Below are 17,964 nucleotides of genomic sequence, written 5' to 3' on the forward strand. Positions count from 1 at the left end.
GGCCGCCTCCAAAAAGCGGGACCGGCGCATCTTCTCGGGCACCTGCCCCGACCCCAAATGCCAGGCGCGGCTCTTCTTCCCGGCCCACGGGCCGCAGAGCAGCGGCAGCATCGAGTGCACGGACTGCGGGCAGCGCCACGAGCAGCGGCAGCTGCTGGCCGTGGAGGAGGTGACGGATCCCGACCTGGTGCTGCACAACCTGCTGCGAAACGCGCTGCTGGGCGTCAGCGGCGCCGGCCCGCCCCGCAGGAACACTGAGCTCGTCAAAGTCATGGGCCTCTCCAACTACCACTGCAAGCTCCTGGCCCCCATCCTGGCCCGCTACGGTATGGATAAGCAAACTGGCAAAGCTAAGCTCCTCACAGAAATGAACCAGGGAGACATCTTTGACTGCTCCCTCTTGGGTGACCGCGCCTTCCTCATTGAGCCGGAGCACGTTGAAACCATCGGTTACGGAAAGGACCGCTCTGGCAGCCTCATCTACCTGCACGACACCCTGGAAGACATCAAGAAGGCCAACAACAGTCAGGAGTGCCTCATTCCTGTCCACGTGGATGGAGATGGCCACTGCCTCGTCCACGCAGTCTCGCGAGCGCTTGTTGGCAGGGAACTGTTCTGGCATGCTCTGCGAGAGAATCTGAAGAAGCATTTTGAGGAGAATCTGAGTCACTACAAGGCGCTTTTCCATGACTTTATTGATGCAGCTGAGTGGGAGGACATTATCAACGAATGTGATCCTTTGTTTGTTCCTCCAGAAGGTGTGCCAATGGGCCTTAGGAATATTCACATCTTTGGTCTCGCCAACGTGCTTCACCGGCCTATCATCCTGTTAGACTCCTTGAGTGGAATGCGAAGCTCCGGAGATTATTCAGCGACATTCCTCCCTGGTCTGGTACCTCTAGAAAAATGCATGGGAAAAGATGGCATGTTGAACAAGCCGATCTGCATTGCATGGAGTAGCTCAGGACGTAACCATTATATTCCTCTAGTTGGAATAAAAGGTGCTGCTTTACCTAAACTGCCTAGGAAGCTACTTCCTAAAGCCTGGGGAGTTCCTCAAGACCTCATCAAAAAGTATATCAAGTTAGAGGAGGACGGTGGTTGTGTTATTGGAGGAGACAGAAGTTTGCAAGATAAGTACTTGATGAGGCTTGTTGCTGCAATGGAGGAGGTTTTCATGAGTAAACACGGTATCCATCCCAGTCTTGTAGCTGATGTACATCAGTATTTCTACAGAAGGACTGGTGTAATAGGAGTCCAGCCTGAAGAAGTCACTGCAGCTGCCAAAAAAGCAGTGATGGACAACCGCCTTCACAGGTGCCTCATCTGCGGGGCCCTTTCAGAGCATCATGTTCCTCCTGAGTGGCTGGCTCCTGGGGGGAAACTCTATAACCTGGCAAAAAGTACCCACGGCCAACTAAGGCCTGACAAAAATTACAGTTTTCCCCTGAACAGTTTGGTGTGTTCTTACAACCCCGCAAAGGATGTGCTGGTACCAGACTATAGCCTGAGTAGTTTGACCGCTTGTAACTGGTGTCATGGTAACTTGGTGCGTCGTGTCAGAGAAGATGGATCTGTTTCATATTTGGATGGAGACAGAACTAATACTAGGTCTACAGGTGGCAAATGTGGCTGTGGATTCAAGCACTACTGGGAAGGTAAAGAATACGATAATCTCCCTGAAGCTTTTCCTATTACTCTAGAGTGGGGTGGAAGAGTGGTGAGAGAGACAGTCTACTGGTTCCAGTATGAAAGTGACACATCTCTGAACAGCAATGTGTATGATGTCGCCATGAAACTTGTTACCAAGCACTTCCCTGGTGAATTTGGTAGTGAGATTCTTGTTCAGAAAGTTGTCAACACAATATTGCATCAAACTGCCAAAAAGAACCCTGATGATTATACCCCTGTAAATATCGATGGTGCTCACGCCCAAAGAGCTGATGATGTACAGCAAGGACAAGAGTTAGAGTCGCAACTTCCAACCAAAATTATTTTGACTGGACAGAAGACAAAAACTTTGCACAAGGAAGAGTTGAATATGAGCAAAGCTGAAAGAACTATTCAGCAGAACATTGCAGATCAGGCTTCCGTGATGCAAAAACGGAAAAGTGAAAAACTGAAACAAGAGCATAAAGGGCAACCTAGGACTGCTTCTCCTGGGGCTGTTCGTGAGGGGCCATCATCTGCACCTGCTACACCAACAAAAACCCCGTATTCTCCAACATCTACAAAAGAAAAGAAAATTCGAATAACCACAAATGATGGGAGGCAGTCAATGCTTACCCTAAAGTGCACTACTACCTTCTTGGAACTACAGGAAAGCATAGCGAGAGAATTTAATATTCCTCCGTATTTGCAATGTATTCGCTATGGCTTCCCTCCTAAAGAGCTTCTGCCTCCCAAAGAAGGCATGGAAAATGAGCCCGTTCCTTTGCAGCATGGTGACAGGATTGCGATAGAAATCCTGAAAGGTAAGGAAGAAGGCAGGCAGTCTGCTTCAGCACACTCGGCCCATGCCGTGAAGCATGATGATGTTGCTGTGACTAGTAAAATCTCATCGAAGGAACTGCAAGAGCAAGTCGATAAGGAGATGTATTCTCTCTGTCTTCTAGCAACACTAATGGGTAAGGCTGACTTCAAGTTATACTTTAAAATTGTATTTTTAAGTAGAAGATAACATTTTACAAACTGTAGTTACGTATCTTTTTTTCTTTCTTTTCTGTAACCATGGAGAAGGTTAGTTCCTTTATTCCTCTATTAGAAGAACATTTAACATGCTGTTAGTGACTTGTTGAGTGTCGTGACTTTTAAAATGTGTATATGAGATACTTGTTCTTTCTTTGCTATAAAGTCCTCTTTTAAAAATTGCTGTTTAGAAGTTGTTGCATTTCATCTTCTGTCTGTCTGTCTATTTGTTTTTCCTGTCTCTCATTAGGCATGCATCTGATGTGTATGTGTGTGAGCTACATGCTCTCTTTTTTCCTACATCTCCCTCAGGTTTCAGGAAATAAATTCAGAGCAGGGGTGAGAAGGGGACGCTGAATGTCTGCTCATTGGAAGTTTGAGGACCCAATTGTCACCTTTGTAGTAGGATAAAGTCCTGGCATTTCTCCCCACAGGGAATTGTGTTGGTTTAAGCAAATCAACACAACATTGTATCCTTAGCTAATCTGCTAACTTTAAGTAAAGATCTGGTATTTTTAAAGAGCTGTGAAAAGTATTATTTCAGAATGTAAGCAGAGGAGAAACTGAAAGAAGCTAAACATAGATTTGAATCCCAAAGGTGGACATAAGGTTGCCAAGCTATGCTTATAAATCATCAGTCTTGTAAATCTGACTAACTGTTAATAATTCAAGATGAAAGGACTTTTCTCAGGTGCCTGTCATTTTTATTTTCATATTTGGACTCAGGAGACTTGGGCCTTCATTTGTGTACTTTCTTCATCAGGTTTCACAGTTGTTGCTGCTTACTGGCAGGAAGTAGAACAGTAATTATCATACATTTAGCTCTATGAACCAGTTGAATAGTAATGTTTACATGTGTTTTTGTGGGAGCCTTCTCTTTTGCTGGAGGGATTTGGTGTGGCTAAAGCATGTGATGTTTTAGAAACGAAACAATTACATAATCACAGAGTGGTATGTCAGAAGTTCATCATGCAGAACTTTGATTCTTTTCCAAGCCTGATTGTTTACTCCTGTGTCTTGCAAGATAGCATGCTGAATCACTAGCCACCTTGTCACACTGACATTTACACCGGAGTTCCAAAGTGCAGGAAAAGGTTAGCTTTAAAAGCTGTCTTAATATTGAAATGAAGCTTGAAAGAGCGCTTTCCTGTTTTCAGGAAATACTCCTGAAAATGTAATTATTGGCTTACAAAAAACCTCTCGGGTGCTTTAAAAGTATCTCAGTGACTTCAGCATTAAGGGGTCTCATTTTTTTTTTTACAAGTATTTATCTATAAACTGTGAGCTGATCTTGTATTCAAGAATCAAATTTTGTCTTTGACTCTCATTGCTGTTAGACTCTGCTTTCGAAGCACAGGTTAGAATAGAATTTACCTCAGCCTTCTCTGGCTGCATCCATTTTGCATTACTAATAGTAGTAAAAGTGTCAGCAAATGATAAACCAACCAGTTATAACAACTTATGCAGCTACTGAATAAGATGCTATTTTTACACAATCGCTTTTCTCATCAGGGTTTCATTTTCCTTCAGAGATACTTTTGGAAAAAATTCTAGACAGTTAACTACTTACTATTGTGCCTTTTCAATGGGGAAACAAACTCGAAGAAACTTCTTAAGTCCTTGCACTTTCCTAAGAGTGTTGGGGTGGCAGTTCCTCAAGGTGGTATATTCAGCCTTTCTGGGACAAGAAGCCTCAGTGTTTCTCAATTACGTTTCTGTACTGCTAAAAACCAATGCTGCAAGGTTCTGAGAGTCAGCTTATCCTGCATGCTCTTGCTGTAACTTTGTTCTGCTAAAAGCATTCATCTAATACAGTCAGATTAGAATGTGTAGAGCGGAGATGGTATTGAAATAGCTCTCTGGGCCAGACATGCTTTGCTTTTTTTTTTTCCCCCAATGCCCACAGTGAAAGTGTGTCTTCAAACATCTATAACTATTCATTCCGGATGCTTAAAAGCTTTTCTTTCATGCAGGGTCTCCTGTAGGCTGACTTGATGCTTCTCTCGTATTTCAGTGACTAGAATTTGTCTTTTCTGGTCTCAGCTAGTTAAATTATTAAAATTTTAGACCATGTTCTTTAATTTTTATGTATATAACTTAAAAATAAGCCTTGGGAAATTAGATACTGTAATTTGTGGACTGCTTAGCCTTACAAAAAATCATGCATAATATGTTTTCTCCCCTACTTTTGTTTAGCTCAAAATACAGAATTCTATAAGGAAATGACTAAAGGAATTTTAATTTTACATTAACATAGTTAAAATGTTATATTTTTAAACTGATTTTATATACACCCATGCAGAAGCACTCTGGATACATGCAAGCCCAGTATGAATCTGTTTTGTTCGGTTTGCATTGATGAATTTGTTGGTGCACAAGAAATCAAAATAGCCAGGTTTAAATTAAATGCATTCATTGATACCAGGATTTGCTTGGATTTAAACAGCTTGTTTTTAAGCCAACTGTAGTACCCTGTAACCTGTGTTTATCAACTGAGCTTTCTATTTGTTTTGCACTTCTCTGTGTCCTCTCTGCTGTACGAAGTGACAGTCTTGGGCTTCCACTGGCGTAGGTTAGTCTGCACCTGCTCTTTTTCTGCAGTGTATGTATGAGGCATGCTTGTGGGTAGGATAGTCTTCATTTGTTGCCATACCTTAATGTTGTAGGGCTGAGGTCTGGTCTGAGGGAGTGTGTACTGGAGTGGGAATAGTGTGGAGAACATCACCTCTTTGATAAATGTAGTGTCTTGAGGGAGTTTTTAATCTAACTAAATGATCACCCAAATTAACTTGTGACCTCGAAACATCTTACTCCCATGGTAAACAAAACCAAATCAAACAGTAAAACCCAACTAGCAACAAAAATGTGCAAACCTCAAACATAGTTTAGTTGAATCACACACGCTAGTTGCTCTGATCTGGGAAAGTCCAGTTGTAATTGTGGGGCTTTTTGGTGTTCCAATCTGAGATCTCTTTATCAAAACATCATAGTTAGTTTGTATTTCTTGCAGTGGCTGATGCTTTTATTTTGTGAGCCCTGCTCTCCATACTTTTCTGCATGTAGTCCTTGCTAGTGTTGCATAAAAGGCTATCTAAACAACAAAGCTTCTCTGGTGCAAGGCTTGAAAAATCATGCCCGGAGTGAATAGGGAATCTTTCCTTGGAGAATGCCACTAATGTGTAAAAACTGGGCTTCTTCTAAAAGCCTGGTGGTTGTCTTGTGGAAGGGAAGGGAATCCTTCACATAAGAATGGATTGCTAGATGCAGCAGTACTGGAGTCCTTAATATGGAGTCAGCCGCTGTGTGGCTGCTGGCTGTGGCCTCCCCAAGCTTCAGCAGACTGATGACTGTATTCTGTTACTTATCAGTGTAGTGGTTATTTTGATTCCTGTGGGCAGTATTTAAACCATCAGGAAGACTTCAGCTTGCTGCTGCTTGGAGGAAAATGAAGAGCCACAGCAGTGATGCTCTGGAGCCATTGTGTATAGGGATGTGTATTTCAAAACGTAAATGAGAATAGGGATGCAGGGTAGCAGTGAACACCTGAAATAGCAAAAACCTGAGAGAGAGTGTTATCAGCAGTAATTGTCCTCCCTCCATGCAGCTGTTTGAAGAAGAGGGAAAGCAGTGGCAGTAGTGAGGAGGAAAGGAGAATGCTCCTTTTAAAATAAAATAAAAAAAATATTTTTTTAGTGGGTCATTGAGAGCTGGAGAGGAGCTTCAAATTTATTAGCAAGTCAGTAGAGAGGAGTTACCGGGATAAAGTCAAAAGACAAGACCTCCTTCTTCAGTAGACCATGGAAAATAAGAAAGACAGGTAGTTAGTTTTACTTGGGTGTTCTTGCTAGGAAGTGAAGGCCAAATCTGTGAGCTTGATGTGCAAATGAATCCAATAAACCAGAGCATATATGGTTCAAGTGAATGCATTTAAAATGAATCAGATTATATAGGTCTCCTGTCTTTAAAATGACTAAGGACAAAACACGATGAAGGTGTGCTGTACCTTTTTATAGAGAATGGGGACTTGAATAACACCTGAAGTGGAGAGGTGAGCGACAGACTCCTTCTGGGGGATTCTGGGGGGGACAGACGAGCAGGGGAGTGTACAGAGTCCCGTGCCTGTTGGGGAAGGGAAACAGAAAAGTCAGAGAGTGGCTTGAAAAGTTTCAAAGTGTAATGTAGCACATAATGCCACTGTCACCAGGGTGAAACATTTTCTCACCTGAGGTGGGTGGGATAGGAGAGTAGCCACAGTTACCTTGTGGGATATGCAGTAGAGAAATGCAAGGAGGGATTTAGATGTGCCCTATATTCATATATGTGTATGTGGAAGCTATTAAAAATAACTTTTTACTTTTATTTAGCTCTTAACAGCAAGCAAAGAAATATTGGTGGGTAATATTTTACAACCTCACGCATTCCAACTATCTCTATTCCAAGTAGTTAAGTGCATCCAGTTAACTTTAGTTGATGATTTACATTCTCCAATTTTAATAGGAAATGGAGAGACGTGGTTATTGAGATTTTGATGCCTAGAGAAGGGTGCAATTTCTATTTAAAGTATCTCAGTATGTTCCCTGAATGTTTGATATAAAGTGGGAAAAGCAATTTTTTTCTGAAAATGTATACATGCAGTAGTTGTTTCTGCATCAGGAGAATGGAATTTATCAGTACTTTTTGTTTGCACTACTTTGACAGCTACGTCACGTGTCACTTCTCTGAAGCAGGTAAGTGGTTAGCAAAATGAGGAAAAGGGTATAGGTAAAAATGCGGATCTGAACTGATTTAGCAGGTGCAGTTAGGTCACTGATACTCTGTCATTGTAATCCAATTTTTCTGTTCTTTGTATTCCTTTCCTTACATAGTCTAGGTTTGGGGTTTTTTTTCCTCTCAGCAGCATTTAAAGTTGTCACATTTCAATGCCTTTTTTGGCATCTTTGAAAAATGCCAGTTACACAGGACTGCTGGGGCCTCACAGTTGGTATTTTGTTTCTAACTCTCAAGAAAAGCAAGGTACAGACACAGCTTCTACGTAGCTGCCTGTGTGGACGTTTGTATCTCAGCTACAGTATAAAGTGTGCTGTATGGTGGCTGTGAAATTGAGATCTGATCTTTGAGAAGGTGTAGGAATATAGAATTGAGGTTTTAGTGTGCAAGGGTATGTGCTTGAATTTTGGAAGTGTGTTAGTCATTTCCTAGTTTTATGTTGAAAGCATGGGTAGGAGGGGAATGGAGACTCGTGTGTAGGGCCTGGCAAAGAACCAGGAGCTGCAGCTTGGATCAAATCAAATTTGGGAACCTTTGTACTAGAACATGTAGGATATTTGACTGCAGACAGTGGTATGTTTTCCTGAAAGTTTCTCAATGTCCTGGGCTCCTGTAAATTTGCAATAAAAATTCAAATTCTTAATTGCATAGAAGAGAGCGAGGATTCAGCTTTTAATTCAAGGAGTTACGTTTTCAGCCATTGTCTATAATGTTAAAATAAGACTCTAATTCTAATGATTGTGTTTGATTTTTACAGGAGAAGATGTTTGGTCTTACGCAAAGGGGCTTCCTCAGTTGTTTCAGCAGGGTGGAGTATTCTACAGCATAATGAAGAAAACCACAGGTATTTTTTGTTGTTGTTTTTATCCCTTCCTTCCTCTGTTTTCAAGTCTTTAAAATTGTAAATTGGTATTGAGTCACTTGTAAGCTTAAGTATATTTTTATTTTATTACCATGGCACATTTTCATTTTCATAATATTGTAGAACTCCTATGCTCCCTCAGAGAGCTCAAGACTAGGGAATCTGACTAACACTAGTTCATTCAACTTAAATCTCTTCTTTTCTGACATCTTCTCTACAACCATACATCTCCATTTAAACTTCCTGAATTGTACAAACAACTTCAGTAAGTCAGCTGATTTTTTTTTCTCCCCCCCGTTGTCCGTCCGTCCCCCTGGCTCCTTACTGGATAAGCAGTACATCTTTCTAGTGTGCTTCTTAGTAGATATTTTATACAGGAGTACTTGCGTGTTTTAATTTAAATGGTTGGTTAAATTTGTCTTTCATATTCCTAAGATTATTGTTCAAAAGCAAAGCTATCCACCCCCTTCTTGCATTGATAAATGTCACATCTTGGACTATGTGCAGAATAACCAAGCAAGTAGTTAAGAGTATATTTGATTTTTAGACGGCTTTACAAATACTATCTACAAAGAATAACATCTTTTGCTTTAGAGAAGAAAGTACTATTCAGTTATTTTCTCTCATTTAAAGTTTATTTTCTTACTGAAGTCTTTGCATTCATGGTTTAGCTCTTGTGGTTTCATCTGTAATAATGATTCCTTTGCTGCTTTCTCACTGTTTGATTTCTTAGGCAGTTTTATCAACCTTAACTTAATCTTGATTATTTCTGGAAACAGGTATTTTACCACGTAATTTCTGTTCTGTTTGCAGTAATTAAAATGCGTGGTATACTCAATGCCCGCTACCTCTCACTGAATTATTAGCCTGGGTAATAGAATTAGCATGCAACTGTCTTATAGCAGATCTGTTTCCTTTTAGTTTTCTTTCTTTTACTATGCTTGTACAGTAAAGACTGGAGTATTGTTTGTGGCAAGTGAATTAACTTAAACAGTGCCTGAAGGAAAGGACGTTTTGGACCGATTAATGACTAGCCGGAGTTAGGAACCTGATATGAATTCAAAGGATTTTAACCCAGCTGGTCATTAACTCACAGAAAATGCCTGACTTAAGTCATTTTTGCCAACTGACAACGTAAGAACTGAGGCTGTGGGAGATGATATTCTGTATTCGAACATTATTGCATTTTTTTCTGTGCAGGTATTTACACTGCCTTGGTAGGTAGAATTACTATTTCAGCATTAACATACTTTTATGATTTTAATATTTTATGAACTACTAAATTTCCACGTTAAACAATTATGGTGTGGAACAATCTAACTATTTTTTTCACTTAAAGAAGCTCCTTACCTATTTGTAATATTTTAGTTAATGTAATAATGCAACTATTATACCAGTTATTTGGAACAAAGTGTTCTATCAAGTGTAGGTACTGTTAATCAATTGAAATTTGATTTAGTAGATCTTGTTTAAGGCCTTATTTTGAGAGCTCAGGATTGTAGTTTCTGAGGCAGTTTTGGTCTATCATAGAAGCTGTTACAGCTCTCTCTTTTGCAAATGAAGGTTGAACTGGTAAATGATGTGGTTAAAATATGTTCTTCAGACTAAGTTAGATGGATAGGTATTTGGGGTTAAATTTTGTTCTGTGTGTGTTTTAGCTGTTTGGTTATTGGTTCCCATGGATATGTAAAGAAAGGAGCTACGTGTCTGAAGTTCTCAAAATAAAATCTCATCTGTAGATTTTCTGCAACTGTAAAAGTGTGTGAGTCAGAAGCTGTGGAGGATGAGTGAGATTGGTCAGTTGGTTCATCAGTTTAAACACAGTTTAATAATGTTTCAAATTATTTGAGTGACCTTTTTCATTGAGAATGCTTGTTTTGACTGCATTGTATTTGATAACACAGAAATAGGATTTGTTTGTTGTGTTTCTTCCCTTCTGCATAATTTCTGGTGTTTTTCTTCAAGGATTGTAAGAGAATATGAGGAAAAATCCCATTAATTTACCTATTCCTGGCACTTTTAAAAAGTGTTTTTCTATTGTAGCTCTCCTTGCATAGCTGATAGAACTGAAGCGAAGAGAGTTGTTGCAGCCAAGTTTTTATCTGCAGATAGCTTTTAACTCGCAGAAAGCCATCGTCACTGAAGTAATACCTTACTGCTTTTACCACAACCTGTACGGGACAGAGTTGAAAGAGTTATTTTGTATTTTATGATGATAAACTGGAAAACCCAATGTTGCCCATTTTTGACACAGAGGAGCTTCAGAACTTAAATTCGTCTAGTGAACTCTCAATTTTAGCAGATCGGTCAAATTTTAAGTGGGACAATGAAACAACAGCAGATCAAAAATATTACGCCTCATGTTTGTTTTGTAAAGGCTAATAGTTATAATCTCCAGGACTACTAAACATAGTAAGCTTGAAACACTTTTGTTTACCTAGCAACACTTCCTCTCTGAGAAAACGACAAATAGCAAATTTGAAATTCCTCAGGCTTAGCAGCAGTTGTACACCCTGAAATCCTACTACAATTCTAACTAATATGGAAGTGGTCTTAAATAGTACTTCTCCAGATAGACAGTGATTTGAAATGTGCTCTTTGGCAGTTTTCTGGGTTCTTTTTTGTTTGTTTGTTTTTGTGTGGTTTTGGGGCAGGGGGTGATGGTGGTAGTGATGGGGTTTGGCTGGCTTTGTGTTACTGCAAGCATATGCTATTTCTTTAACTTCTGTTGTATTAGAACTGCAAGTCCCAGCAAGGTGGTTATTTTATCTAGTAATACTACAGTCCTGTCTCTTCATTAGAATCACCATAGAAGGCAGCAGCATCTTAGAGGTACACTGTGATTGGTATCACATGGCATACAAGCCTAAATTGTTTTTCTCCCACAGTAGTAAGTTTCAGTGTGTTTGTTTTTACATACTTGATGCTGTAAGTTTAAATGCAATAATTACTGTGTATTCAGAGCATGCCTTAAAATACGTTAGCACCTTGAATAACACTTTCTATCTTTATAGGTTTGGCTGATGGCAAGCACTGTACTTTTCCACATCTGCCTGGTAAAAACTTTGTGTACAATGCAGCAGAAGACAGATTAGAGCTGTGTGTGGATGCTGCTGGACACTTTCCTATTGGTCCTGACGTTGAAGAGTTGGTCAAAGAGGCCTTAAGTCAAGTGCGAGCAGAAGCTGCTTCAAGAAGCAGGGAAGCAAGTCCTTCACACGGAATGCTGAAGCTGGGTAGTGGTGGAGTAGTGAAAAAGAAATCTGAACAACTACATAACATAACTGCATTTCAAGGAAAGGGCCATTCCCTAGGAACTGCATCTAGTAGTCAACAACATGATCAAAGAGCCAGGGAAACACCACTTTTAAGAAAGCATAGCACAGAAACGGACTTCAGTCCTTCTGCTAAAATTGAGCCTTCTGTATTCACAGCTGCTTCTGGTAACAGTGAGCTTATCCGAATTGCTCCGGGAGTTGTGACAATGAGAGACAGCAGGCAGCTTGACCCCACTTTGATTGAGGCACAGAGAAAAAAGTTGCAGGAAATGGTCTCTTCTATTCAGGCTTCAATGGATAGACATTTGCGGGATCAGAATACAGAGCAGTCAGCATCAGTTGATCTATCTCAAAGAAAAGTAGAGGCAGTGAGTTCAACTGCTAAAACTGGGAGCTTTCAGGCTGGCTTACCCGAATTGTTTCCTGCACCAGGTGGTACTGAACACTTGAATACCGAATCAACTGATGGTAACATGGTGAATTCTGTGGGAACAACATTCCCTGCAAGGTCTAAAGCACAAAAGGGAAATTCTGTTGAGGAGCTTGAGGAGATGGATAGTCAAGATGCAGGAATCACTAATGCAACTGAGCCAATGGATCACTCTTGATAGATTAAAATCTAATAAGGGTAGAAAAAATTACTGTTCAAATGTAATGTTTATTGGCTGGGCCACACAAAGTGATTAGTTATTAAATCTTGTATGTATGTCAAAGATTATATCATCTTATTCAGTGCATGATAAGCAAGTGTGTGATTGGCAATAGCTTTCAATATTACCATACTGCTGCCCAGGCTGGCTCTGTTACCTGTAAATTAGTTATTAGGAAATGCACTGAGATGAATATCTGCTGTAAATGTGGGTTCTTGAAAATTCCTTGTCATTTTTAATTCCTTAAAAGTCTTAAAATTTAAGCCCATGCAAGGTTCTTACCATGCTAGTTTAAAGCTACTGGAAAGGCTAGAAGAGGCAAAACTAGAAACATGACAAAGTTAATCCTGTCCCAGGTACTTAATTCCACTTAACAATACACTATAAACATTGAATTGTACATACATTTCAAAAAGCAACTGAAACTAAACTTCTGCTAAATTTGATAATGCAGCATATACAGTACTTTAATTACATTGTGCTGGCACTTCCTCCGATTTAAAAACTTTTTCATTCATACAGCTGTATACACTTGTCAGAAATCTTGGAATAATTGTAACTTTAGTAAACTCTCTAATTTCTGCATATTGTCAGTTTAAGCAAGTTAGAAAAAAGGCTACTTAGTGTATGAAGAAGATAAAGTGAATGTGGTGTGGTTATGCATGGCTGTCTGAGCCAACACAACCATTTTGGTGCTCTGTTAGTAAGTGTACCCAAATACCGAGCTGGTCAGATGTTGTGCAACTTTTAATACAACTACAGGAGAGAAGAAGTTGGCAATTGCAAGAAGCAACACATGTTCAATGGCAAAATCCATTTCTTTTAAAAGACTTTGATTACTAGCATTGGTTAGTAATGGCAAAAGTTAAATAACAACTGTCCTCTTCAGAGCAGATTAACAATTTATTGGAAGGAAATGACTCTCTAACACACATTATCCTAAAATGTTCAGTGATAATTGAGCTTTTGGAAGCTCACTGTTTACTCCATGGAAACAAGGAATACATGCTGTTTTGGTGTCTATAAAGACTGCCCACCTCTATTAGCCTCACTTCAGTTTGTGATGCAGATTTCCCTGCATCAGTGATAATGTAGCTGGTATCCACTTAAGTAGTGTGTTCATCAGACCTGCAGTGCTAGTTCTTAAGGAGCAGCCATTGTGCTTGCTCCCTAAGGATGGAACGTGTATCTGATACTGCACTTTGCTTCCTATCTTCATAGTCATATTTAAGTGCACTATTGTTGCTTCCTTTAATGGTAAAATAACATTGAATGGATGAAAGATGTTAGTACAGCTTCAAAGGAATTAAGAGCATTTAAATATTGAAGTCTGTGTTTGTGCACATGTGGGTTTTTACCAGTTCACAAATGTTGTTTGTATTGTATATGTTTGTATTCAGAAAAGTCTCCTCAGTTTTTACATTTCTAATCACTTAAACAGTTCTAAGCATTAGTATGATAAAATGTCCCATGAGGGAGGATTTATTTTTGTATGTAAAAATTAACTGAAGCAAGTCACTGAAAGGATAGCTCCCGTTTTGTCAAAGTAAATTAAAATGCCTCTGTTGGTTAACTTTTTATGTAGAGGGAATAAATATTTTATGATTTAGTACACTACTTATAGGTAAAAAGTAAGAATCACCTTTTCACAAATAAATGAAAATTTTTCAGATCTCAAATTGCTAACCTGTAAGTTAGCAATTTGGAAGCTTGGAATGTATGAAGTAATTTGGCTCACCAGAACTGACCTTGCTGATGCACTGATTAACTGGCAGGGCTTATTCAATGAGAAACAGGATGCACATGCAGCAGCTGGAAGCCTGCCATGACTTCTGAAAACATTTAGTCTCCCATGAATCGGTCTAGCTGTCTGAAGGCTATTTCAATATAGCAAATGTTGAGTAGAGGTTTGTGCTTTGTCACAGCGTGAGGTTTAGAAAAGTATAGCAGTGGCCTGTTCCTGGGAAGGAGTTTAAGTCGGGAGAGGCTGGGGGGGGGGGGCATCACCTGGATCTCTTGCATTTTAGACAAGGTAACTATCACTTAGACATTTTTAACCTTTTCTTTAGAAAAAGAAGTCTTCCTCGGCTGAAGAAAATGAGAGTAGTGTATATGAGAGAATTTTAAGTTTGAAATAAATTGAAATATTTATTGCACATCATCCTTATGTCAAGGGAAGATGCTTACTGCTTTCATGCCTTTCCGGTAAGACTACAGAAGCTTGTGTGCCTTTTATTGTGTAAAGAGGAAGGCTTGGTTTAATTTTGACACACTTCCCATTTCAGCAGTAATTTGACATTTTTCTTCTTATCTAAATAGAAATAGACACAGATAATAGCTCTGTTTGACTCACCCTTAGTGTCACGTCACCTTGGGTCCACTCAAGTCATGTAGATCAGAACTCTCCAGTTCATAAAACAAAATGGTTTCAAAAAGGAATGGTAAAATGGTGTCAAAAATCACAAGATCCGCTGATGTGAATTCCTCTGGTGTAAAGCAGGATTGTGCATATTTCTTTGCAGTGTTCTTATTTCACGTAGCTTTCTCATGCATTTAAATATCAGTGTTTTTGAGAAAGATGGCTTTTGATACTCTCAAGTGAAGCTAAACTTCATCTACATGCCGGTGAGATGTGTAACTGTACGGGAGAAGTGAAATAAAGAACACTGAAGTGTAAGTTTGAACAGATGTTTCATTTGATTGCTAGCAGTGGGTGCAAACGTAAGTTGAGGCAAATCTGTGTGCCTGTCTTAGGAGCACCCATGTGCTTGTTAGATTTCCCTGTTAGAGTCAGGAAAACGGTGGTGGGGTACAAGGGCAGGGAAGACGTTGACTCATTGTGGATGTGAAGCCCTGTCAATAGGACTTCTCAAATGGTGTGAAGAGTGTCCCTTTCTCAACAAACCCTCAACTTCTCGCTACTGAATTGCCTCTGGACTTAGGCTGTGGTTCTAAATTCTTTTTGAGTACCTGCCTTGATTACTTTCTCGTCTAGGGGCCAACCACCTTCTACACAGGGTCTCATGGCAAAGAAGACTTAAATTATTTGAAAATCCTAAACTTTACTATGGCTTAGTATGTATAACCTAAATGAGAGATGATTACTGAAAATACAGGCCCAGTACAAAAAAGAAAAAAAAAAAGGAGAATGAACTGGATTGCTGATGAGCACATGGGAAACCTCAGGAGAACAGATCAGTTTTCCAGGCAAATGCAAGATTTTTACTACTTCAGATGGCTGGCTGCTTAGTAATACTGACTTTTTGATACTGCTGTTTCTCTGTGAATTGTTCGCATTTCAGTGAGGGGAAAATAAATAGCAGCTTTTCAAATGAAATCATATAAATATATTTGGGATGTCTTCACTGTTACAGTCACAAAACAGCAACGTATATCGTTGGTTTTGTGAATCCCATGTAGTTTACTAGTCTTCTGATAGATACAGAGTGTGAGCTAGATGTTGCCCCTGACAGAATGCTCTAGCAGCATCACAGAGGCACAGTGCCACAAGGCTGGCTGCTAACAACCCTGTACAACAGGCATACGTTCAAGACCAAAATGCTTAATTTACAATCTTTCAAAAAGTAGAATCTATTGTCACTGTCACGAGGTTAGCAGAGTTGCTTGCTACTTTTTCAATGCACTGAAAATGCCAGGTAATAAAATTCATAGTATGCTTACAATTGGGAGAGCGATGCTCGATCTGAAATATATGAAAAATGAATGATTTAAGAAGATGCCGCTGTTATCCCTACATTTGTTTGGCTCCCATTTTTAAATAGCAGAATCTACATGCTTTTGTAAAAAAATAATAATATGAAATCGATCCTTCTGTTTAAAAAAACCACATCAGTAAGTGGTTTCTTTGTTTTGCGTGTGGATATCAGTTTAGCTTCTTAAAATTGAAGAAGTTGCTTAAGATCTTTAGAATGCAGGATTCCCTCTGAGCCCTTACGCCTGCGGTTGAGCAATAAAAGGTTGAAACAAGAGTGGTATTTTCAGAATTATTTTACGTTTAATGAGGATTATTGCCAAGAAATGAAAGAGTGCACTTTTAGGAGGGAATGCTATTTAAAATGTATAAATAAGAATTAAAATAGTGTATATATTTAGAAAACAAATCTTTTTAAACAGTAAGTGCTTTACATGTTTAATTAAAAATAAATTAGCATAGAAACTGTACCATCTTCACAGTACTGGCTGTTACCCAGCACAGTTTGGTTTGGTTTATTTGTGATTGCTGTACTAATTATATTTGATTTTTTTATCTGTAATGTAACAATAGTGTATTATAACAGTATATAGTGTACTATACTACACTTCAGTGTACAGTATTTCACTGTACAGTATTTGGAATTTTCTTTGATTGCTATATTAAAACTATAAGTTAAAACATCTGCTTTGGTTCTATAAGGTGCAACTTTTATCTAGCCTTTCACACATTAGCCTGTTTAATTAACACTGATTTGGCTACAAAATGAATGAGTTGTAATTATATTAACTTCTGCATTCTGCATTCATACATATAAATTGCATTATACTGGTATACATGACTACTAGTACAGAAGTTGAAAAACTGGTACGAATCTTAGAAAAGTAAACTGATGTCATCCATTTTGCTTTAGTTATGTTTCTGTTTAAAAGAAACTTTTTTGAAAGAAAAACTCTTTATGGAAAAGTTTTTTTGACCTCATACCTGTTCTGAATATTTCATTAAACACATAGGACCTTTGAATTTGAGAGATTTTTAAAACAGGTTTTTATATATTTGAGACCAAAACCTGAGATCTGAATCTTTTTTCAAAGTTGTCACCAAGAAGAGGGTGTAGAAAAACGCTGACCGAGTCATACATGACATTTAAGATATCTTGCAATCTGTGGTTTGAAACATTGGTCAAAATGTATTTCAAAGCAAAATTTTAATGCATGCAATATGCAAGTATGAATAGCGTAATTTGGAAGAACTAGGCTTTTGAAAATTTGGCAATGCTCAAAGACGAACATATTGACAACTACTTAAATTATCTCTGTGCTTTTTCCACCAGCTACACGTGGTATTTTGTTTCAAAAATTGGCTGTAATCATTACTTTTGAGCCTAAAAAGAAGTCATAAAACCCATCTGCAAAACTGTTACTTCTTCCTGTATTTGTCGAAAGGCTTTAATTCAAAGTGTGCTAGCATTAAAGCATTCTTTAAAACGATGGGGGTAAATATACAGAGTTAACTTTGATTGCATGTCATATCATGAAGAATTGAAAATTACCCTTTGGAAGATTTGTATTTCAAAGGCTTAAATGCTTAATGCTAAGCTAGAAATTTACTCATCTTTATTAATGCAGTGTTTACAATCTGAGCCAAAACCAGTACTGAATGTAGGAAGTAACCAAGTTAAGAGTGCTTTCAAAGTGTTTTCATTTTTCTTCTGCTACTAATTGTACAGCCTTAATGTCTGCCTAAATTTTTCTATTTTAGATTGGAGTTGTTGGGTTTGTGTTTTTTTTTTTCCTTAGGTATGTCCATAGCAAATCTGTTCTAACATCCCTGCAAAATCCCAGCTTCCTGCCAGAACAAGACCCCTCACAACATAATTTTCTCCCTAGGATCAGGGTGAGAGTGAACCTTGGATGTTCTTCAGCATGTGTAGTGAGTTGTGGAAGGTGCTTTTGGTATTACGAAGAGTCAATTCACACATATATTGATTGCAAAAGTTAATAGAAA

At 38.8% G+C, this 17,964-nt stretch overlaps 1 protein-coding gene across 1 annotated transcript; it reads left to right on the plus strand.

The window, feature by feature from the left end:
• Nucleotides 1-6: 6 nt before the first annotated feature.
• On the plus strand, nt 7-16,642 carry VCPIP1 (valosin containing protein interacting protein 1). Its single transcript, XM_009276787.2, has 3 exons — nt 7-2,627; nt 8,213-8,299; nt 11,332-16,642. The coding sequence occupies exons 1-3, from the start codon at nt 272-274 to the stop codon at nt 12,201-12,203; spliced, it is 3,315 nt and encodes a 1,104-aa protein (XP_009275062.2). The 5' UTR covers nt 7-271; the 3' UTR covers nt 12,204-16,642.
• Nucleotides 16,643-17,964: the final 1,322 nt, after the last annotated feature.

The sequence above is a fragment of the Aptenodytes forsteri genome, unplaced genomic scaffold, assembly GCF_000699145.1.
Source record: "Aptenodytes forsteri isolate BGI_AS27 unplaced genomic scaffold, ASM69914v1 Scaffold411, whole genome shotgun sequence".
Lineage (NCBI taxonomy): Eukaryota > Metazoa > Chordata > Aves > Sphenisciformes > Spheniscidae > Aptenodytes > Aptenodytes forsteri.

Excerpts from the sequence above, each read along its gene's own strand:
- VCPIP1 (XM_009276787.2), top strand. The coding sequence starts at position 272 with ATGGGCCTCTCCAACTACCACTGCAAGCTCCTGGCCCCCATCCTGGCC. Across the intron at positions 2,628-8,212 it reads TCTTCTAGCAACACTAATGG|GAGAAGATGTTTGGTCTTAC; the intron begins GTAAGGCTGACT and ends TGATTTTTACAG. Across the intron at positions 8,300-11,331 it reads CATAATGAAGAAAACCACAG|GTTTGGCTGATGGCAAGCAC; the intron begins GTATTTTTTGTT and ends CTATCTTTATAG.